Source organism: Scyliorhinus canicula, chromosome 11 (genome assembly GCF_902713615.1).
Source record: "Scyliorhinus canicula chromosome 11, sScyCan1.1, whole genome shotgun sequence".
Classification (NCBI taxonomy): Eukaryota; Metazoa; Chordata; class Chondrichthyes; order Carcharhiniformes; family Scyliorhinidae; genus Scyliorhinus; species Scyliorhinus canicula.
In genome coordinates this window covers 157,010,690-157,034,998 of record NC_052156.1, presented here as the reverse complement: position 1 = coordinate 157,034,998, position 24,309 = coordinate 157,010,690, and the positions used below count along the sequence as shown (strand labels likewise).

General features: G+C 49.8%; 1 protein-coding gene across 4 annotated transcripts in view; it reads right to left on the bottom strand.

The window, feature by feature from the left end:
* The window catches only part of LOC119973538, an 82,096-nt gene that overhangs the window by 44,243 nt on the left and 13,544 nt on the right, over positions 1-24,309 (bottom strand). For all 4 annotated transcript variants that reach the window (XM_038811823.1, XM_038811822.1, XM_038811825.1 and 1 more), the window contains exon 4: positions 8,069-8,149. In XM_038811823.1, coding sequence (XP_038667751.1) covers positions 8,069-8,149 — 81 coding nt within the window. The remainder of the gene's footprint in view (positions 1-8,068; positions 8,150-24,309) is intronic.

Genomic DNA, 24,309 nt, shown 5'->3' with positions numbered 1-24,309 from the left:
GGTACTGGAGACTACTCTGTCCTGTATCCCCCATGGCGGCAACAGCGGAAAGGTTGGAACCTGCCTTCTCAAAAAGTCTCATACCTGCAGATATCTAAACCCATTCCCTGCTGCCAATTTAAATTCATCCTCCAAGGCTTTCAAGCTGGGGAAGCTCCCGTCTATAAATAGGTACCCCATCCTCCTAATTCCTGCCCTCTGCCACCTCCGGAACCCACCATCCAGCCTGCCCGGTACAAACCGATGGTTATTACAAATTGGGGTCCAAAACTATACTTCCTCTATTCTCTTATATCTCCTCCACTGCCCCCAGATTATCAGAGCCACCACCACCACCGGACTTGTGGAGTATCGGGCCAGCGAGAACGGGAGGGGTGCCGTTATCAATGCTCCAAAACTTGTGTCTTTACGTGACGCCACCTTCATTTGCTCCCACACCAACCTCTCCCCCACTACCCACTTCCTAATTATGCCTATATTTGCCGCCCAGTAGCAATGACAAAAGTTCGGCAGCGCTAACCCTCCCTCCCCCTGACTGCACTGCAGCAGCACAGCCCCTTATTGCACATAACACTACTTATTCAAACCAGCACAAAAGTGATCAGCAACAAATCACCATTACAATACTCTCCCCAAGGCTCCAGTGTCTTTAGTTCACATCCAGTCTTTTTTCCTTGATGAAAGTCAATACATGGTCTGGTGTTTCAAAGTAGAATTCTCAGTCCTCATGTGTGACCCACAGACGTGCTGGGTACAGCATCCCGAACTTCACCCCCTTCTTAAAGAGGGTCGATTTTGTCAGATTAAACCCGGCTCGCCTCTTGGCCAACTCCGCGCCCAGGCCTTGATAAGTGTGCAGCTCACGATTCTCCCACTTGCTGCTCCGTTATTTCTTGGCCCACTGCAGAATGTGTTCTGTGTCCAGGAACCGGTGCAAACGTACCACCATCGCCCTCGGCGGCCCGTTCACTCGGGGCTTCTTCACGACAGCTCTATGCGCTCTATCCACTTCCAGGGAATGCCTCAGCCCCCATCACCTTCTCCAACATGTTTGTCACATAGGCCCTGGCATCCGATCCCTCACTGCCCTAGGGGAGGCTGACGATTCTCAGGTTCTGCCTCTTGGACCTGTTCTCCAAGTCCTCCAGTTTCTCCTGCATTTCATTTCTGGGGGTCATTCATCATCTCCACCTTGGTCTCCAGCACGGTTAGGTATTGCTCGTGCCCGGACATCTTTTTCTCCACCTCCTGGATCGCACGTCCATGGATTTCTTGATTCTGCACCACCTGATCAATCGAAGCCTTGATCGGGTCCAGTGTGTCCTTCTTAACCTTGGCAAAGCAATCTTCAAAAAACTTCACCAGCTGCTCCGTCGACCACTGTGCCGACTCCCTGTGGCCCTTGCTCTCCGCCATGCATTCCCGCGTTGCCAGCTCTGCTCGCGCCTTTCTTGTAAAACTTTGTCTTCTCACACGGCCACTTCTGGTCCAACTCTCCATGGAGGGGGATTTCTCCTCACTGTCTCACTCTTCACCGATTCATCCAATAAAATCTGGGGAAAAACGGGAGAAAAGGGTCCAAAAGTCCGTCACAGGCGGGAGCTATCAAATGTGCGACCTACTCCTCCGTGACCACCACCGGAATCCCACTTCTTTCTTTTGCAATGTTTTTGGTGTGTCAGTAAGGTGGCCAGGTTGGGGATAAATTTCCCATAAATTGATGAAGCCAAGGAACAACTTCAATTAAATCGTGTTTTGTGGGGGTCCATGGTCCTTTTATGGACTTCACATTGTCCTCTACAGGGTGCAGGCCACCTTTGTCAATTTGGTACCTGAGCTATATCACGTTGCTCGCCTGAAACATGCACTTTTCCTGTTTGAGATGGACGCCTACAGCTGAGTATCGTTGCAGGGCTTCCTCCAAGTTTGCCAGGTGTTCTTTGTCGGTGGCCCCTGTGGTTAACACACCTTTTAGGTACACTGCTACCTTGGGTAGCTCTTGAGGAATATTTTCCATTATACGCTGAAGAATGGCACACGCCGATCAGACTCCAAAAGGCATGCGGATATATTCATACAACCCCTCATGGGTGTTCCTGGTGACTAACTTCCTGGATGCTGTATCAAGCTCCAGCTGGAGGTATGCATGATTCAATGTCCACTTTGGTAAATGTGTGGCCTCCAGCCAGCTTTGAGTAGCGATCTTCAATGCTCGGCACGGGATACCGGTCAAGGAGGAAGGTTCTTTTGACAGTCAATTTATAGTCTTCCCAAAGACAGACTGACCTGTTGGATTTTACTACTGGAACTGCTGGTGTAGCCCATTCTGCAAACTATGCCGGGCGTATTATGCCAAGGCACTCCAGGTGCCCAGGTTTGGCCTATACTTTGGTGACCAAGGCACAGGGGACCGGTCGTGCCCTGAATATTTAGGCAGGGCCTCCAGGTCGACATAGATGTTTGCCCTTGCTCCTTTGATCTTCTCAAGGCAGTACTGAAACACCTTGGGATATATCATATTGGCCCTCGGTTTGCATCCTCAAGATTTGCTACCAGTCCAATTGGATATTTTGCAGCCAGTTGCTGCCCAGAAGACTGGGTCCTGGTCCTTGCATGGCCATTAGGGGAAGTCATACCATCTATTGCCCAAGGGTGACCGAGGTCACAGTGCTTTCTACGATTCGTAGGTGCTCCCCCCTGTACGTGGCCAACCTGGCCCTGGTGTCCCACAGGCATAACCGGATGCCGCTCAGAGGTACCTGAAGGTCTGTTTCCCACACTGGAGAAGGTGACTCCTGTGCCCACTTCCATTTCCAAGGGCTGATGGTTGACCCGCAGTTTAATTTTGACGGGGCAACTTTGGGGGTGGCGATGGATTTCAACTGCATTAGTTTATCCTGTTGGGGCGGGTGGATTTACAGGGATCCGGGTCTGAGGTGGCTTTGGCTTCCGGTCTGGGCGATACGCGTACTGTCAATTCTGGCGGCCTTGTCTTGGGCGTATCCTTTGATCTCAGGTACTACACTCTCATGACTGTTCCCCGTTCTGGGGAAGCTTCTCTAACAGTCCTGGAGTTTTGCAGTTATCAGCCTTGTGTTTGCTGTGGCTGAGTAGTGACCAGGTGATGGACCGGGTGCAGAGGCGTTATCTACATGGTGCTTGTTTTCTGATACGGAGGACGTCCGACACTGAGCACACCGCAGCCCATCGAACGTTGGAGTTCCTGAGCCCCTTTTCCAGCATTTTCCTGGGACAGTGCCAGTTCTATGGCTCTTTTAAGATACAGGGCGGGCTCTGCAAGCAGTTTTCTCTGTATTGCGATGTTGTTTATCTCAAGTACCAGCTGGTCCCGTAGCATTTCCAGCAGCGATGGTCCCTACTCACAGTACTCGGCCATTTTCCTGAACCTTGTTAGGAACTCCATTGCAGGCTCTCCGTGGGGCCTTCCGGTGTATTAAACCTGTCGAGCTGGACAATAACTGATGGTCTCGGGTCGTAGCGGTTTGCCATTAAGTTCTGAAACTCACTCGCCAAGATATTGGTGAGGACCTCGGCCATTAGTGGAGTGGCCAGAGAGAGAGAATCTGACTCCGCCACCTTACTTGCCGTTGAGCTACGAGAAGCTTCCGACTCCGTTGATGAGTTTCTGCGCGAAGCTTTCTTATCCTTGTTCTTTATGGCATTTCAGTAAAGCGGGAGCTCTTCCCCAATAACTCACACAAGTTGCCAAGGCATAAACAACCCGTGGCACCAGGAAAAAGGGCAGAAAGTTCAGTTCTCCAGCAGAAGCCACCTTGCCCACGTCTTCCTGCTAAATTTACCCCCGGAAGGCATTTTTACATTTCTAACTAGCTTCCCCTCATACTCTAATTTCTTGCTCCTGATTAACCTTTTAGTTATTCTCTGCCATTCTTTATATTTTTTACCAATCATCTAACCTCATCTTTGCACAGTTATATCCAAAGAAGTGCAGGTTAGGTAGATTGGCTATGCCAAGTTGCCCCTTGGTGTCCATGTTAGGTGGGGTTACGGGGATAGGGTAGGGGAGTGGACCTAGGCAGGATGCTCTTTCAGAGGGTTGGTGCAGACTTGATGGGTCAAATGGCTCCTTCTGCACTGTAGGGATTCTATGATTATATGCTTTTCCTTAAGTTTGATGCTTTCCTTCACTTCTTTAGTTAACCACAGATGGTGGGTCCTCTCCTTAGAATTGTTCTTAATAGTCGGAATATACTTATTCTGAGTATTTCGAAGTCTCCTTAAATGTCTGCCACTGCTTCCCTATTGACCTATCCTCTAGTCTAGTATCCCAGTTCACCTCAGCTCCCTGAGCTTCCGTGCCCCGAACCTTCTCTTCCTGTGTGTACCATCTCCCGGCATCCACGAGTGACCATCAGGAATGATGCAAACAGCTTCAGGTTCCTGGACGTTCTGGAAGTCTCCATCACGTGCATGCCATGTACGTTGAACCTGAGTCGCAAAACAGAACAGTCTAAACGCCGGCTGACATGGTGGAAAACCTTATGGGGAAACGTGATTCTGGTCAGCTGTGGTTTGGATGAACATTCATGAGATACGAAAGGGGTTTCCGACGTACATCAACCGGAAAGCCATTGACCTGTGATGAAAGTTGGGAGAAAAATTTTCCGATCTTGTTTTCCGAAAATGAGAAACCAATTTTTTTCCAACTCGCCATTACTTCCTCCCCTGCCTGCACGATTCCTGCCATTGGCAACAGGGGAAGATTCCGTTGTGTAGAAACTCGTGCCCTCTCTGCATAGATTCAAGGTACAAAATAAACAATACCAGCTTCAATGGATTCTTACGAGGGAGAGAAGAAAAATCACTTTCTTCCCTTCGACTCACTCCTGGATGTGGGAGGGTGAGCGAGCAATTGTTTGAAATATTTGAACAGACCTCGCAAAGATGTGCAGGTTAGGTGGATTGGCCATGATAAATTGCCCTTAGTGTCCAAAATTGCCCTTAGTGTTGGGTGGGGTTACTGGGTTACTGAGTTATTGGGATAGGGGGAAGTGTTGACCTTGGGTAGGATGCTCTTTCCAAGAGCCGGTGCAGACTCAATGGGCCGAATGGCCTCCTTCTGCACTGTAAATTCTATGATAACTATGATAACCCTCATTCAATTGGCCATCTTTATGCGTGGAATTAGATCTGCCAGCAGGCTATCTAGTCAAAGGGGCTGGAGTAGCAGCATAGCCAGCCTGATCCCGTACCCGCTCCCTGCCACATAACTTCCTCCTCAATGGATTCTTCCAACACGTGTCACTGGGTGAAGAATTAAAAACAGGTCAGTTAGAACGAAGAAGTTAACCAGAAAGTATCATGACCTCTAAAATTCCTTGGAAGGTTTCAAGAGTGGAATTTTCCAGGGCGGCAGAGGGGGATGGGTGGGGGAAAATTCAGAAGCCGAAGTGGGATGACACTCCTTGACGTCTCTGAGTGATCGCCAGGAAGAAAGATCGGCTTCCCACTGAGTGGAGGTAGGCAGTTCATTAGCGTAATGAAGGCCCCAATTGGAGGCCATTGAGAGGACCCGCTGGCGTTTCGTCGGTGGTGGACCATCCTGCCGCCATGTGAGGGGGCTGCCAGCCTCATGGAGCGGCTTCGCTGCAGTGGTTTGGAGGCATCTCCTAAACGTACCTTTCCATGAGTGGCTTCTTGATCCCCGACCTGCCTCAGCCATGCCCACCTCTGCTGCTAGGCTGGGGTGTCTACCACGGCTACAGAGCTGCTGGACCTCAGTTAGCAGCGGCATCATTAATTGGACGGTGGGGTGGCTAATCTGGAGACTGCCCCAGGGAAAATAAGCCCCCCCCCCCCCCCCCCCCACTCCCACATCTGTCCCCAGCAAATGCAGACTCAAGATCCCCCACTTGGTCCCAACACCAGTGTCAGGAAGGTTGTGGAAAAATCCGACCCTAAGATTCGAATAGGAATCAAAAATCGTACGATTGGATTCCACAGACCTTTCACGCAGGAACTAACTCCAAGTTGAGGTGAACCATTTAAAACTGAGGAAGGTTTGTTTCCGAGAACTGCGCTGCTCAATGGAAAGGGGGCTGAACCTTTCAAGCATTGCTCGACTTGCTTCCATTCCAGAGTTCAGCCTATAGTCACGCCGTTGTCTCGCCGTTGACTGCACTCTAAGAGATGAGTGGTCCCACCCACAATAACTGATTGCAGATCCTTAAAACCACCTGCACAATGTCACTCAGCATGCAACTCTGTCGGGTAATGACCCCACATCAGCGCAGGCCTGTATCATCACAGAGCCTCGCTGACAAACAATCCCAATCCCAAACTGGGAAGGTCATGCACGGGAGCCGTTCCTTGACGCTTAGAAAAAACAAACCAAAATACTCCAGTGACTCTGCAAAGTACTGACAGGCCATAAAGAAGATAAACATCTTCTCTTGCCAATTAGGCCACATGTATTATTGATTATTGCTGCTTGTAGAACTTGCAACGACAAAATCCTCCACTTGTGTGGACAAGAATCCTTTTGACTTTCCATTCTCAGATTTACTGGTTTATAATTTTGTTTGCTGAGGGGCCAGTGCATTATATTAGGATCACACCGCATGTGGCACAAGTGGGAGTTATGTAAAGTTTCTGGTTTGTGTAGCAATGTTGACAAAGGACCACAACTTAAACAGTTTACCAGAAGATCTTCAGCTCTTACATTCCGTACCTGTAACCACACTGGTAAGAACTCCCGTGCTACCAAAACGTCACTGCCAGTAGACATTGTGTGGCAATATATTCACAAATAAACAGCCTATGGGCACGATCTAATCGAAAAAAATGAGAGTCCATTCTGGGCGGGATTAGCGGGGTTGCTTGTAGAGACGGGAACGACCCGGCTATCTAATTCAGTCTGTTACTATTTTGGGCCCTAACTGGGAACGGCCCGCGAGGCAGCACTTTTAGCGTAATTTCCAACGAGATGAGCTACTCATTGCAGAAAGAGATTAGGACGCCTATTAAATGCCGCCCCGACCTCCCTACCCCTTGACCCCCCAACTCACCGATAAGATGGTCCTCGGGTACCCCCTCCACCCCACCTCACAGGGGCTGGTTTAGCTCACTCGGCTAAATCGCTGACTTTTAAAGCAGACCAAGCAGGCCAACAGCGTGGGTTCGATTCCCGTACCAGCCTCGCCGGACAGGCGCCGGAATGTGGCGACTAGGGGCTTTTCACAGACACTTCACTGAAGCCTACTCGTAACAATAAGCGATTTTCATTTCATTTCATTTCACACGAGCGAGGAAGCATCCCCGGGACCAATCCCTGGCACGGGCAAAATGCCAACCTGGCACCCTGTCAGTACACGTGCTGGCTTGGCACTGCCAGGCAGTGCAAGGGTGCCCAGGTGGCACCAGCGATGCCAGGCTGCCACCTACAATCCCTCCCCCCCCCACCCCGTAGTGCCATTCTGTCTGCTCCCCGATTGTGGGGACCTTTGCTGGATGGTGCCGGGCTGGGGTGTGTCAGTATTCTCTGTTTCTCTCCCTCTCTCTCCATTGACACATGCTGGGCAGGTTCCACAGATGCTGGAGTCCCAATAAGTGACTGTTAAAAAGCTGTTCAATGTCTGAGGAACAAATTAGATGAGCCTGTGCTGGCGTTAGCTGATTTCCACTGGTGTGGCAATGACTACTGGATTCTGGTCAGAAGTGGACAGATCTTTAGCCCATACATAGGCTTTGGGATGGATTGTAGCATCATGCTGTCACCCCATTGAGATCAACTGATTCTATTCTGAAGAACAATTCAACCTATCACTTCGCTTACAAAGTTGAGTATCAGTGCATGTGTATTACCTACAAAGTTACAAAGGGAGAACTTACCTGAATGTTTTCTTAAAGAGACGGAGAGAGGTGGAAATGGGGCACAAAAGCTCTGTTTGAATTTTCCACAACCTTGCCCTTATGGAACTGAAAATGTTGCTACTGAGGAAAACAATCCGCAGTTTAATGGCAACTGATCATTTACATAGAATAATAATCCTGGGGAAAGCAATTCAAGATAACAAAGAATACTAACCCAATCATCACTTAAGCAGTTGGAGTCTGGTTGTGCATTCTGTTTTATCCGAAGGTCTCTTGTGTAGATGCTGAAAACAGACTAGTAGGTAAAAAAAAGTTTGTTATTAACTCCATCACAAAGAAATTCATATAGATTAACATACTATCGTCATCTTTAGAATACGATCGATTTGTTTATATTTTTCATTATTTTAAAGAAACATCTTTCCATTTGTCCTCAATGAAGTGGGTTACCTGTGCCTAACACAGCACGGTGGCACAGTGGTTAGCACTACTGCCTCACAGCGCCAGGGACCCGGGTTCAATTCCTGCCTTGGACGAGTGCCTGTGTGGAGTCTGCACGCTCCCCCCGTGTCTGCGTGGGTTTCCTCCGGGTGCTCCGGCTTCCTCCCACAGTCCAAAGATGTGCAGGTAAGGTGGATTGGCCGTGATAAATTACCGCTTAGTGTCCAATGATGTGCAGGTTAGTTGGGGTTATGTGTTTACAGTGATAGGGTGGGAGCGTCGGCCTAGGTAGACACTCTTTCAGAGTGCAGTCTCGATGGGCCAAATGACTTCCTTCTGCACTGTAGGTATTCTACAGATCACAATCGATTGCAGCAGGACATAGATAGACTGATTGGTTGGGTGGGCAAATTGGCAGATGAATTTAACACAGAGAAGTGAGTGCTGATATGTTTTGGTAGAAGGCATGATATAACAATATAGGCTTAATTGAATGGCGGAGCACACTTGATAGGCCGAATGGCCGACTTCTGCTCCTATATCTTATGGTCTATTGTCTTAATGACACAGTTCTATAGAATGTACAGGGACAGAGGAGCCTGGTGGTTCCTGTGCGTAGATCTTTGAAGGTGGCAGTCAGAATGAGATGGTAGTTGGTAAAACACGCAGTACTTTGGTATTCATAAATAGAGGTTTTAAATACTAGAACAGAAGTTATTCTGAACCATCAAAGAGCTCTGGTTTTTAAAAATTAATTTACGGGATGTGGTTGTCACTGGTTAGGCCAGCATTTATTACCCATCCCTCATTGCTCTTCAGAAGGTGGTGGTGGTATGGATATGAGCACTGCCATTGGTGCAGAGCACTGGCTTCCCATTGGCTCTGGCTGGTCATGTGCCTCTCGTCCAATTGGTTGGGACTAGTCATGTGACTGCTCTCCAATTGGTCGAGGGGCAAGTAGGCCCCGCCTCCGAGGCGGGGTATAAGTACCCAGAGTTCCCGGCGGTCGGTCATTCTTTGTAGTCGACCACCGGGCTAAAAACTAGCTGATTAAAGCCACAGTTCGGATCCTAAATGTGTCTTGAGTCGAATTGATGGTACATCAGGTGGTGAGCTGCCTTCTTGAACCGCTGCAGTCCCCGAGGTGTAGGTACACCCACTGTGCTGTTTGACCCAGCGGCAGCGAATGAACAGCGACATATTTCCATGTTAGGGTGCTGGGTGACTTGGAGGGGAACCTCCAGGTGGGTGGGGCTCCCAGGTATCTGCTGTTCTTGACCTTCTAGTTCACAGTGATCAAGGGTTTGGAAGATGCTGCAGTAACCAGGGCCTTCAGTTGTTTCTTGATATCATGTGGAGTGAATTGTATTGGCTGAAGACTGACATTTGTGATGCTGGGGACCTCCGGAGGAGACCCAGATGGATCATCCACTCGGCACTTCTGGCTGAAGATTGTAGCAAATGCTACAGCCTTGTCTTTTGCACAGGGCCCCTCCATCATTGAGGATGGGGAAATTTGTGGGGCCTCCTCCTCCAGTGACTTGTTTAATTGTCCACCGCCATTCACGGCTGGATGTAGCAGGACTGCAGAGCTCAGATCAGATGTATTTGTTATGGAATCGCTTGGCTCTGTCTATTACTTGCTGCTTATGTTGATTGGCTCACAATTAGTCCTGTGTTGTAGCTTCACCAGGTTGACACCTCATTTTTTGGTGTGCCTGATGTTGCTCTTGGCATACCCTCCTGCACTCTTCATTGAACCAGGATTGATCTCCTGGCTTGGTGGTAATGGTAGAGTGGGGGATATGCCGGACCATGAGGTTGCAGATTGTGGTTGGGTACAATTTTGCTGCTGTTGATGGCCCACAATGCCTCATGGATGCCCGGTCTTGAGTTGCTCGATCTGTTAGAAAACTATCCCAGTTAGCACAGTGGTAGTGCCCCACACAACGCGATAGAGGGTTTCTTCAATGTGAAGAGCGGACTTTACCTCCACAAGGGCTGTGCGGTGGTCACTTCTACCGATATTGTCATGGACAGATCCGCAGTAGGCAAGTTGGTGAGGATGAGGTCAAGTACTTTTTCCCCTCTTGTTGGTTTCCTCATCACCTGCTGAAGCCTCAATCTTGCAGCTATCTCCTTTAGGACCCGGCCAGCTCCGTCTATGGTGGGACTACCGAGCCACTCTTGGTGATGGACATTGTAGTCCCCACCCAGAGGATATTCCGTGCCCTTGCCACCCTCAGTACTTCCTCCGAGTGGTATTCATCTTGGAGAAATACTGATTCACCAGCTGATGGTGGACGGTACGTGGCAATCAGCAGGAGATTTTCTTGCCCATATTTAACCTGAAGCCATGAGACTTCATGGCTTGGTAGCACAGTGGTTAGCATTGTTGCCTCACAGCGCCAGGGACCCGGGTTCCCAGCTTGGGTCACGTATTGCGCGGAGTCTGCACGTTCTTCCAATGTTTGTGTGGGTTTCCTCCGGGTGTTCCAGTTTCCTCCCGCAAGTCCCGAAAGACGTGCTTATTAGGTGAATTGGACATTCTGAATTCTCCCTCCGTGTACCCGAACAGGCGCCGGAATGTGGTGATTAGGGGCTTTTCACAGTAACTTCATTGCAGTGTTAATGTAAGCCTACTTAGAACATAGAACATAGAACAGTACAGCACAGCACAGAACAGGCCCTTCGGCCCTCGATGTTGTGCCGAGGAACGGTCACCCTACTCAAACCCACGTATCCACCCTATACCAGTAACCCAACAACCACCCCCCCCCCCCAACCTTACTTTTTAGGACACTACAGGCAATTTAGCATGGCCAATCCACCTAACCCGCACATCTTTGGACTGTGGGAGGAAACTGGAGCACCCAGAGGAAACCCACGCAGACACAGGGAGGACGTGCAGACTCCGCACAGACAGTGACCCAGCCAAGAATCGAACCTGGGACCCTGGAGCTGTGAAGCATTTATGCTAACCACCATGCTACCGTGCTGCTCTTGTGACAATAATAAATAAAGATTATTGATGGGGTCCAGAGTAGATATTGAGGACTCCCAGGGCAACTCCCTCCCGACTGTATTCCCCTGTGCCGCCATCTCTGGCTGAAATGCCTGGTTGGAACCTGCCACCACCACATGCTCAAGCCATGCACTCCAGCTCCCACCTACTCGCTATGCAAAAAGACCCTCCCCATCTCGGCACCGCTTCACGTGACAATCACCCCAAACCTGTGCCCTCACATTCCAAATCGCTCCAACAACGGGAACTGCCTCTCCCCAACCACTCTGGTTAGGCCACAACTGGAGTATTGTGTCCAGTTCTGGTCACTACACTTTAGGAAGGTTGTGAGGGTCTTTGAGAAGGTGCAGAGGAGATGCAGGTTAGGTGGATTGGCCAATCTAAATTGCCCCTTAGTGTCCAGGGGTGTGTAGGTTAGGTGGGGTTACAGGGATAGGGGTGGGGGAGTGGGCCCAGGTTGGGTGCTCTTTCAGAGGGTCGGTACACACTCGATGGCCCGAATGGCCTCCTTCTGCACAGGAGGGATTCTATGGATCTTAAACAAAATATTAGGAAGCTGCAACACTCCACCATCAGAAAGACTGCATTGGTTCAAGAAGAAGTAAATACAATTATCATTTCAGGGCAATAATGGTTGTGCAATAAATGTGAACTTGCCAACAACGCTCCATGTTCTTTCTACACATTTTAAATTGTCTTCAAAGATGGAGAAACACTTCCAGTGATGGCGGGCGGGAGGCAGCCGCACACTGGAGGGCTCCCGCTCGGGAATAGGAATTTTGGAGTTTTAACTCCCGGTCTCGGGGGCAACGGAGGCTGAAAAGGCCATAAGGCACAGGGAGGAGAAATGTCCATGTTTGGGAGAAAATCAGCCGTGAAAAAGGGAGTTAATGAAAGTCCGCCGGAGAGTGAAAAAGTCAGCGCAGGAACTGTAAGGAAATCGGAGGCTGGAGCACCAGGGGGAGGCCAAATCGCTCACAGCAGAAGAAATGACCAAGCTGATGGCCGTGGAATGTGAAAAACGGTTCACAAACCACATGGAAGCGATGAAGAAGGAGATGGGGGCGGTATTGAAAGTGCTGGTGGAGGAAGCGATTACCCCGGTGAGGACGGCGGTGGCAAGCACAGTGGCGGAGGTGCGGGAGCAAGGCGAGGCGCTGAAGGAAGTGGAAGAGGCATTATCGCAGCACAGTGATCAACTCACCTCCATGGGGAAGGAGCTGCGGATAGAGACCAACAAGGATCTGCGAGCCAAAATGGAAGACCTGGAAAACAGATCCAGGCGGCAGAATCTGAGGATTGTGGGTCTGCCCGAAGGGGTGGAAGTCGCGAGGCCAACGGAGTATTTTGCCACGATGTTGGCGGAGCTATTGGGGGAGGGGGACGATCTCTCCCGATATGAACTGGATCGCGCTCATCGGTCTTGGAGGTCTATACCAAAGGCGAGTGAGCCGCCAAGAGTAGTAACTGTGTTTCCGTAGGTATAGCGTGAAGGAGAAAGTCCTGTGCTGGACAAAGAAGAAGTGGGTGGTGCAATGGGCTGGAGCTGGTATACGCATACACCAGGACTTTACGGTGGAGATGGCGAGGAGGCAGGCTGCCTTCAGCCGGGTGAAGGAGGCACTGTACATCAGCCAGGTGCAGTGCGGCATAGTATATCCAGCTAAGTTGAGGATGATCTACAAATCCAAGGACTTTTATTTTGGGACGGCGGAAGCAGCGGAGGAGTTTGCGAAGGCAGAAGGACTGTGGCAGAATTGAGAAATGGTCGTGTAGCAATGTAGCCTCATGTAACTTTATATTTTCACTGCGTGTTGGTGTATGTACTAAATGAGTCGACGCTGTATATATTTGGACAAGGGAAGAGATGGGACTTTCATTTGGAAGGTTCTTTGGGACTTGGGTGTGTATGGGGGGGTTGTGTGCGAAAGGGGATCTCTTAGTTTTCCTGGGACCGGGCAAGGGGGAAGGAGACCCGGGCGGGGGCCTCCACGCTGGCTGGTTTAAGCCGGCCAGTGAACGGGAGTGAGGTGGGGGGAGGGGCTGCGGCCATCGGAGCCTGTTAGAACAGGTTTCGGTGAGTCTAGCCGGGGTGAAAAGTTGGGGGAAGGAACGAGGTTGGGGGGGGAGTTTACAAGAGGAGGTGGAGGGGAGGAATCTAGGAGGGGTGGGGGGGGGCTGTCTACAATTCATGGGTGTCATTCACAGTACTCTCTCGGGGATTGGTTGGCATTCAATATTAGGGGGGGGGGAATTGGGGAGGTGGACTGTATATGTCAATGGTGACCGGGGCGATTCCTGATTCCTTTTTCTTTTTCCTTTTTTTTTCCACCTCGGGAGGGTTTATTTTATTTGATGCTTACATTGTCAGGTGGGCCTTTGTTTGGGGGTCGTTGGAAGGGGGATTGACGTTGTATTTGTTACCGTTTACTGTTTGTTGGTGGGGGATCAAATTCTGAAGAAAATGTGAAAATAAAAATATTTATTTTATAAAAAGACGGAGAAACAATTCCCAGAACAAAGTGAACTTTATGGGCACACAAACTATTAACGTGCCAGCTCCATTCCTGCTTATTTTATCAAAGTGCTTCAACCTTCCCAAGAGTTCCTGTCCATTCTTATAGGAATACCACTTTAGCCTATAGTGGATTCCTACAAATTCATGCAGCCTCTTTTTGTACCAATCCCTTCTGTAATAAATGGGAAATACATTTAGCAAGAAGTAGTGTGCCAAAGGCATTCCGATAATAAGGTTTCTCCCACCGTTAAGCAAACACAAGAATTGCTGGGGCAGGTTAGTCCCAACAAGTCAGATCATGAGTTTCTTCCCATCGAGTGAATTTCGTACTGAATGGTTTTGTTTGATTTACTGGAAACTGGCATAGTAACATTTCACCTGTTTCACAATGTCCTACTCTAATTGCAGCACTGAAAAGTGTTCCAACACCCGGGGCCAGTGTGTGGTCAATTCCAGTCCCGCCTGCCCCGGATTCACAACACAAGTGAATTTACCAATAATTCTGATAAAAATCCCCAAAGTCTTTGGCCCAATAATTACAGTCACCAGGTTTGTAAATGTAAACACAATTACTGTTTATTTATAACAAGAACTATAATATGCAGCAGATACAACTGTTTAACTGTTAACTAATGCCTAACTCCCACGTTAACTTGCCCCCAAACTCTACACACCCACAAATACACACGACAGACAAACACAGAAGGTCGGAAAGGGGTAAAAAAAAACTTGTGTGAAAGGGAAAAGAGTCTTTGTTTTAGATGATGGTTCTTTGCAGACTGTCTTCACAATGAGATTGCAGATTAAATTATTTGTTGCAGCCTGTATTGGACTTCACTGTAGATTCATTCGATCAGTTTTTCTGTAGTTTAGAAATATCGTGTTCACAACCTTCCTGGAGAGGCAGAATCTTTCTCACCAAACTTTGTTTTCAGTTTGTGGTTTGTCTTCAGGCCTCTGTAGTTCCAGGAGCACAGCGCTCACAGGCCACTGGAGGGAGACACAGCCCTCACAGCAGGCCTTTCAGAAGACAGTTAGCTGGATCTTTCTGTAAAGAATTAGCTGTGTATGTTCACCGTGGTGCCATAATCAAAACTGAAACCTTCAGGTCTCTGAGAACCATTTCATTGGGATAAGATCCAATCACCACTTGTTACCAGGCAGAGCACAGCCTAATGGGCCAATTCATGGGCCACTAGCCAAATCATTCAACCCGAGTCTGAGTCTCACTGGTGCCAGCCAGTCTAGTCTGCAGCTCTCATTTAAACCAGCACAAGCTTATAGATTATTCTGCTTACATTAAAGATACAGGCTGCTTGTCTTAAAGACACATGTCCATTAATTATCCATGGATCAAAAACGTAATGACACAAATAAAAAGGAGAAATAAGGGAATAAACAGGAAAGTTTACATGGAAGAGGTCTTATGGCGTAGTGGGTAGCACCCTGCCTCTGTGCCAAAAGCTCAAGGTTTGGGCCCCTCCCCAGGACCTGATGGTCAAAGAAAATGCATTCATAACGCAACCCAACAGGGTCGCGTATCGTAATAATCTCATCAAGGGCAGTCTTCCGATACCATACCCTTTCATTTGCATTATGGAAAAGGCCATAGCCGCAGCTAAGTTCACACAATGTCCACGCCCAGGGACCTACAGAATACTAGCCCAGGTTGAAGCAGCAGTTAAACTTCCTCTGCTTCTGTCCCATCGGGCGAACCCCCACCAGCTCAATAGAGAAGCTCATATTCCATGAATATGAGGAATGATTCCCCCATATCCTTTGTTACACCAAACATCCCCCCCCTTAAGTCCGTTCTCCCCCAGTACCTTCGCTGTGGGAAAATCCCTCCCGCTGCTTTACGATCCGTCTGAGATCAGTCGGGAGTGGGACTGGATCTGAGGGAGCACTGAAGAGAGTTAATGACTTGAGTTTCTCTTTGGTAAGGGCACCCGCTACCTCTGTTTCCACCTTAGAGGCCGTGTCCCAGTTATCTGGGGTGTGGCTGCTGGGTTGGCTTTGAAGTGTTGCCCGGGTCTGGCGACGGCCATGGCCGTGAACAAAACATGCGGGAGGGCAGTGCCCCTGCTCCTGAGTTGGTCCAGGTCTTTATTTACCACCTTCGCTTTGTATGACACTGGTCCCGTTTTCTCCATCACAATCCCAGGGGCCCAGCTGGGACCATCTCCAAAGTTCCTCACGTAAACCTGATCACCTGTTTGAAACGTTCCTCCTGTCCCTGCAGAGTCGTAATTCCTTTTCTGGTTCCCTTGTTGAGACTCCACCCTCCCCGCCAGGTTTGGGAATAGTAGGGTTAATCTTGTACGATGCCACTGTTCCGTTAACAGTTCCGCTTGGGCAATTCCTGTTGTTGTGTGAAGCGTGGTCCTATAGTCGAATAACAATGTGCCAATTTGGTCTCTATGGATGCTGCAGTTTGTATTTTCGTGCTAATTTTAAAAGTCTGCACCGCCCATTCTGCCAACGAATCTGATGACGGGTGATAAAGGGTTGTTCTGATGTCTCTGATGGATGCCATTGGACAGCATGAAGCTTTGGAACGTATTACTGGTGAAAGCAGTGCCGTTATGGGAAAGCAGGACTTCTGTTATTCCCTCCGTGCCGCAATTTTCTGATTGTAGCGTAGGAGATGATAGCGTTCATGCGGTGCATCTCCAACCATTTGGAGTGTGTATCTACCAGGACCAAAAACATGGAACCATAAAAGGCCTGCCAAAGTCGGCATGCCCTTGCACCAGGGCCCGCCAGGCCCCTCCCATGTATGTAAGCATCTCTAATCAGAAGTTCCATGTGCTCCGTGGCTGAAACTTGGAGGCAGGTGCAATTCCTCCCCAGGACAGTGAGGGCCTGGTAAAAATCGTCTAATGACTCACCGGGGAGCTGTTGTCTGGTAGCCAGCAGATGTCGGGCGAATACTCTGTTTACCGGTTTAAGAAACTGTCCTTTCAGCTTATCCATGGCCGCGTCATAATCTTTTCCCTCCGCAATCATTGCGTAGGCCGTCTTGCCCACGCTGGAGTGGAGGATATGAAGCTTCTGTGCCATGGTGGGGGGGCTGTTTGCGGACACCAGGTAACCATCGAAACATGCCAGCCAATATTTAAAGATTTCTGAAGCGTTCTGAGTTTGCGGGCTGATTCGGAGGCATTCAGGTTTGATCCGGAGCTCCATCTTCAAAATTCTAGCTTATTAAATTGATGAACCATCAATTGAACGCGTGACGAGTTGCTGTACAAAAGTAGGCTTTAATAAGCCAGATGTTAGCCCTGCGGTCGACTACAGTAAATGGCCGACCGCCGGGCGTGCTGGGTATTTATACCTCGCCCTGGAGGCGGGGTTAACTCAGCCTCTCGACCAACCGGGGAGCCGTCACATGACTGGTCTCAGCCAATCGGTCGAGAGGCACATGACCGACCAGGGCCAATGGTAAGCCGGTGTTCTGCACCAATGGCAGGCAGCTATGTTAATCATACCACCACAGGGTCATTGCAACCTCTTCCAATGCTGGTAAAGGAGGAGGGCTTGTGGGCAGCGGGAGGTGACTCAAAGCATCGGCGTTAGCTATACGGGTTCTAGGACAGTGCTGGAAAAGTTGCAAGTAAGCTGCAAGTAACAGGGCCTAACGCTGTATCCGGCTGCAGGCAAAAGGGGGAATTGCATAATCTTCATTAAAAAGTCAAAATAAGGGCGTGTGGTCCATTACTATTACGAAGAGCCTATCATAGACGTATTGGTGGACCTTTTTCTTTTTACATCAAACACAACCGCCAAGCCCTCTTTCTCAATTTGAGAATAACTCTGCTTGGCATCCAAAATGGTGCTGGAAACGTTTATGACAGGCCTCCCTGTTCCTGCAGTGGAGTGAAAGTACCGTCTCAACCCCGGAAAAGGAAGCATCACATGTCAAAACGACAGTAAGAAGTCTTACAACATCAGGTTAAAGTCCAACATGTTTGTTTCAAACACTAGCTTTCGGAGCACTGCTCCTTCCTCAAGTGACCTGTGCTCACCCCAGTCCAACGCTGGCATCTCCACATCATGTCAAAACGAGTTCTTTCTTAGCGTCAAAATACGTTTTATGACTGCAATTATTGTTTAACTTCATTGAAAGCCTCTACCTGTGGTGCTTCCCAAGACCATTTCCGGTACTCCCTTAGTAGGGGATGTAAGTAAGGAGGCCAATTCTAGATACATTTCCCGTAATAATTTACTAATCCCGAGAAAGCTTTTAACTTCATGGTGTTTCTTGAAGTTGGTGTTTCCTTGTTGGCCTTTGCTTTATCCTCTACAAGACCTTTCTTACTCACCCGATAGCCCAAGCAGGTCACTTTATTTGCTTGAAAAACATTTTCTTCCTCTTCACGTGTACCTCAGCTCTGGGGCATCTCTGAAAGATTTCTTCTAGGGTTGCCAGCTACTCTTGTTCTGAAGTCTCCATGACCAGGACGTCATCCATGTACACCGCCATTTTGGGTGCCCCTTGGAGTATGTTCTCCATGATCCATTGGAATGTGGTGTATGCTGATGAGACCCTGAAAGACAAGCGAGTGCACTCGTCTAGGCCCTTGTGCGTGTCGATTGTAAAATACATCCAGGATGGCTCGTCTAATTCAAGTTGAAGGTCAGTGTGGCTCATATCCAACTTAGCGAATGTCTGGCCACCTGCTAACTTGTCGTACAGGTCGTTGATTCGAGGCATGGGGTGCCTATTTAGCTTGGAAACATGATTGACGTTTGGCTTATAATCTCCAGAGGCACACCAATTTGTCCGGTGTAAGGACTGGGATGACAGGCTTTGCCCACTCTGCAAACTATACGGGCCTTATTAGGCCGAGATTTTCCAGACGCCCAACTTCGGTTTCCACCTTTTCCAATAGGGAGTCAGGAACCGGTCTCGCTCTAAAATATTTGGGCGTAGCATCGGGGTCGACATAAATCTTGGCTTTGGCTCTTCTTATTTTCCCAAGTTTTTCCTGAGAAACTTCAGGGTATTGGCTGATGATTTCACACAGTCTTCCCACCTGGAAATCTCCAACCAGTTCAGCCTGCTCTGCTGGAGCCAATCTCTCCTCATTAAGCTTGGTCCTTGCCCCTACACAATGATGAGTGGGAGTCTGGCTGATTGCTGCCTGTAGGTCACTGGGATCATTGTGGTGCCCTGTGTTCGCAATGGTTTCCCCGTGTAGGTAGTTAGTCTGGCCTTCGTGTCGTCTATGTTCAAGAGTTGAAGACAAGTTTGGAGGTGATCTTATGTCTGCCCCCCCCCCCCCCCCCCCCCTCCCCGATAACAGAGACTGCAGCTGCCGTGTCCACCTCCATTTTCAATGGATGGCCATTTATTAGCAGTTCCACAATTATTGGGGTGGACCATGGCCATAATGATGTGGTTTAGTTGCATTGTCCCTGTTTGTGGTAGTAGGTATACCTGTGTAATGCAGGCCAGTATTGGCGACTTCCTTGAAAAGCACTTTTTTACCTATTCCTATATCTTGGCTGTGCTCTTTGGCAGTGTTTGCAATAGTCCATCGTCTGCAACCTTCCAGAACATGTTTCCGAGTCTTCTTGTGGCCATCATTGCATTTCCTTGACTGCCAGGTGATGCGAGTTCAGCTCCGATATTGTAATGGATTATCTGACATCTTACTTCCACAAGCACCGTCAGTTCAGGAATGACCACTGTCACACAAGACCCATCCCCCTAACCTTGCTGTCTGATATCCCGTGTATCTCCTGAGACCCTTTTCCTACATTTTCCAATGATGGAGCTGCTTCGATCATTTTTTAAAAATCCAGGCTGAGTACAGCCAATAACTTTTTTCGGTTGTCAAGTTGTGTATTCCACATACCAATCTGTCTCGCAACATTTTGTTCAGGGATGACCAAATTCACAATGTTCTGTCGATTTTCGTAATCTGGCCAAAAATTCAGTGACAGGTTCCGCCGGAGTTCTCTCTGCTGTGTTAAAGCAGTTTATCTGCAGTATAACATAGGGCTTCAGATGATAGTTTTTTTTAACCAAGTCTACTAACTCTTTAAAAGTCTTTGAGTCGGGGCATCTGGTTAGGTCAGACTTTTTATCACTCTGAATCATGCTGTCACAGTAAAATCACTTTCTGTTTCTCATCTCCCTCAATATTATTAGACTGAAAGAAGTAACATATATGCTCTGTGCATTGGGCCCTGTCTCCTCTACATAAACCATAGGTTTCAAGTTTACCAAAGAGAGGCATTTGTTTTCTTACTGGAGAAGCTGCTTGTTCTTGACAACAAAGGTTGTTCAGTGAAAAACAATTGTTTATTCCTCGTCGCCAATGTAATAATCTCTGTGATCCAAGACTAGAGAACATATGATCTTTGAATGGGTGCACCAGTGGTAATTGTAGCAACCACTGGGATTCTTGAAGAAAATATGCCGAAAATATGCACCACTTATCTTGTGTGTGTAGAGATGAGGTACAGCATGTTATAGGAAAAGTGAATCTTAGATTCTTCCTCAGATTCGCCGCTGTCATTAACGTAACTTCAGCTTGACAATGCCACAAATGCAAACTTGTCATTGGCTACAGAACATTGATAGTTTGAACATTGCTAAATAGATGGACATGTTGCTGAAGCTTTTCAGTTTACGTGCATCAGGACTAATGCAAGCATACCGGCTGGGATTCTCCGCCCATGCAATTGGAGGTGGCAGCCTGGCATTGCTGGTGCCACCTGGGCACCCTTGCACCGCCACATTTCTGCCCCGACCGACCGGCGGGATTCTCCGTTACGCCGGCCGGTCAATGGGGCGTCCCATTGTGGGGCAGCCCCACGCCGTCGGGAAACCCCCAGGCGCCGGCATAATGGAGAATCCTGTCGGCGGAGAATCCCGGCCACCAAATTTCAAACAACCACGACAATTCTCCGACAGGAGAAAAGGGTGCGGATTCGTTGGCAGATGAACTCTGATTGGTTGAGGCGTTGCCATGGAGGAAGAAACTGGGTATTATAGGCTCCCCAAGCTCCCAGGTAATTGAACAAATGTGCAAGGCTTGAACATATTCCTTTTGTTTGCAGAGAATAGATTTGTGCGTATGAATGTATGTGGCTTCAAGCAAGTATACATTAGCCACAATACAAGCTCGGCTGATTATCTTAAATACATAATTATCAATACATATAAATTATTAACATAAATATCAATATATAATTATATATATATATAACATTAATGCATAATTATAGATGCTTCTAAGGATGACAACTCAGTCATAGGTAAGGAAGGCATGCTCCCTTTTTTATGGCACTCTCTGCTTTAAATCAGGGAGGTTTAAAGGTTCTGCTTTAAGAAGCCAGGGAGAAGGTATGTGTATAAGCTAAGCTGTAGGATGGGGATTGGAGGAGGTGGTAGGGTGGGTCAGCGGGGTAGGTGGGGTCATGGGGGTTGATCAGTGGGGTGTGTGGTTAGTGGGATGTTGGTCAGTGGGGGGGGGGGGTGTCAATGAGAGTACTGGGAGGTTGGGGGTAGATAGAGGTGGGGAGGTTACTCGGGGGGGGGGTGGAGTGGCCACTTGGGGGATGGTGCGGGTAGTCAGGGGTAGTGGCGAGGTAGTAGGGTGTTCCCCTGGGGAGGAGGTTAGGTGGGGCAGTTGGGGGGGGGGGGTTTGGGGGCATTCAGGGAGTGGGGAAGCCAGTCAGGGATGGCTAAGGGGGTTGTGAGGATGGTTGGTAGCTCCCATGGACGTACGGGGGATCTGTAAGAGAAAATAGGGCTAGTTGGGATTGAAATTGGAGTATTGCAGGGCAATTGGCTAATGGAAATTTGAACTTTCTGAGCAATTACTGTGCAATCCTCACTTGAGGGGCGAAATTCTCCGACCCCCAGCAGGGTCGGAGAATCGCCTGGGGCCGCCGAAAATCCCGCCTCTGCCGTGGCAGAGATTCTCCGCCACCCGGGAATTGGCGGGGGCGGGAATCTCGCCACTCCGATTGGCGAGGCCCCTGCGCCGAATCTCCGGCCCGGATGGGCCGAAGTCCCGCCGCTGGGAGGCCTCTCCCGCCGCCGAGGTTTGAACCACCTCTGGTGGCGGCGGGATCGGCGCCGCAACCGGGCCCCCGGGGTCCTGGGGGGGGGGGGGGGGTGTCAGTGGCGATCGGACCCCGGGGGGTGCCCCCACGGTGGCCAGGCCCGCGATCGGGGCCCCTCCTCAGACTCCGGGCCAGTGCCCTGGGTGCACTCTTTCTCCACCGCCGCCGCCACGGCCTCCGCCATGGCGGAAGTGGAAGAGAAACCCACATCGCGCATGCGCCGACCGGCGAAAGCCTTTCGGCCAGCCCCGCTCCCGGGCGGCGGGCCTGAAAGGCCGCTGGCGCCGGTTTTTTGCGCCAGTCTTCTGGTGCCAACCGCTCCGGCGCGGGGCTGGCCCCCAAAGGTGCGGAGAATTCCCCACCTTTGGGGAGGCCCGACCCCGGAGTGGTTGGCGCCACTCCCCTACGCCGAGATTTCCACAGGGCCTCTTTGGGATTTCCCCTGGGAGTAAATGTCCCAGAGATCAGAAGTTACGGATGAAGTATTTATGCTTCAAATTCAATTTAAATTCCTCCCAGATGGATTAAGCAAATCACATAAATAATCCAGACAGGATGTGGTGGAGCTTCCAGACTTCCAAAAAGCACTGCATGAAAGATTAAATTCCAAGCAATCAAGATTCAGGCTACATTTTGCTCAGGGATAGAAATTGTCTGAGAATCAAAGAATAGAATCACGGCAGAGCAGGAGGAGGCCACTTGGCCCATTGAGTCTGCATCGACCCTCTGAAGGTGACCCACACCCCCACCCTATCCCCATAACCCAGTAACCCCACCGAACCGTTTGGGGCAACTTAGCCTGGCCAATCCACCTAACAGCACATCTTTGGACTGTGGGAGGAAACCGAAGCACTCAGAGGAAACCCACTCAGACACGGGGAGAACGTACAGACTCCGCACAGACAGTGACCCAAGGCCGGAATTGAACCCGGGTTCCTGGTGCTGTGAGGCTGCAGTGCTAACCACTGTGCCGCGGTGTCTGCATGGGTTTCCTCCAGGTTCTCTAGTTTCCTCGCACAGTCCTCAAGGATAGAGCGCAAAAGGCACTAATTGGATGCATTCTGCTGAGTGGTGCAGATGTGGTGGTGAGATATGCTGAGTGGAGTGTCTTCAGCATCAACATGGTGAATTCTGTCGTGGGAAGTAACTGAGGAGGATTCTGGGAGAAGTTGGCTCACTCACCACAACGAAGAAGGACTCCTCCTCAGAGGAAGAGAAATAGAGAGAGAGTGAGAGAGAGAGAGCGCGAGAGTGAGAGAGAGAGCGCGCAAGAGTGAGAGAGAGAGCGTGAGAGCGAGTGAGAGAGAGAGAGTTAGAGAGAAAGAGAGAGAAAACTTTGCCCGATAATAGGCCACTAAGCTAGCAAACCTCCCCCCCCCCCCACTCCCCGTCCTCCTCATAGACACGCAGACTCTCAAACCAACCAAGGGGCTGAAGAGATGGTCAAATTAGCAGAAAGCAGGAGAGGAAAACTGGGATGGCGGATACGCGGAGCGAGGTAGAGCTGGACATAGCTGACCGAGGCGGGTGGCCGAGGCTCACGTTGGACTACCCGCCAATGAGTCAGTGGATGGAGCTCCTCACGCAGGAGGATAAGGACGTGATCCAGCTGGAAACGATGGTGACGGTGAAAGGGACGGTCGCAGATGCCTGGCCCCCTTCAAGGAGGCGTTGGAAAATATAGAGCGGTGATTGGAGGCACAGGAGCTCGAAAAGGTGACGACTGACCAAGGGGACCGAATCGCCTCATTAGAAGCGGAGGTGGTATTGTTGGTGGCAACCCAGGGAACTCTCAAGGGAAAAATGGAGGACCAGGAAAACGGATTGTGCCGTCAGAATCTCTGCATTGTGGGCCTGCCGGAGAGTATCGAGGCAGAAACCCCATGGAGTACATAGCTCGGATACTGGGCAATCTGGCCGGGTGGGGCGGGGGGGGGGGGGGGGGGGGGGGGGAACTTACCCAAGCCCCCAGAAATAGACAGGGCCCACAGATCACTCTGGCCGAGGCCAAAAACAGGGGAGCAACCAATGCCCATCTTTGCCAAGCTACACAGGTTCCAAGATAGAGAGTGGATCCTGAACTGGGCAAGGCACACGGGGTCCTGTAACTGGGAAGGGCACTCGATCCACGTGTATCAGGACACTGGCGCAGAACTGACCAAACGCCAAGCCGAATTTGGCAGCCAAGGTAGCTCTGCACAAAAGCAAGGCGCGGTTTGGGATACTATACCCGGCCAAGATGTGGGTAACCTTCCAGGGCAAGAACAGCCAGAGCTCCTCATGGGGAGAGGGGCGGACGCCCCAGCCTTTGCCACCCTGATCGCCGGCCAGAGACTCCTGCACAGCAGGCGATCAGCAGCACCACCTCAGGCTGTGGACTGCCTTT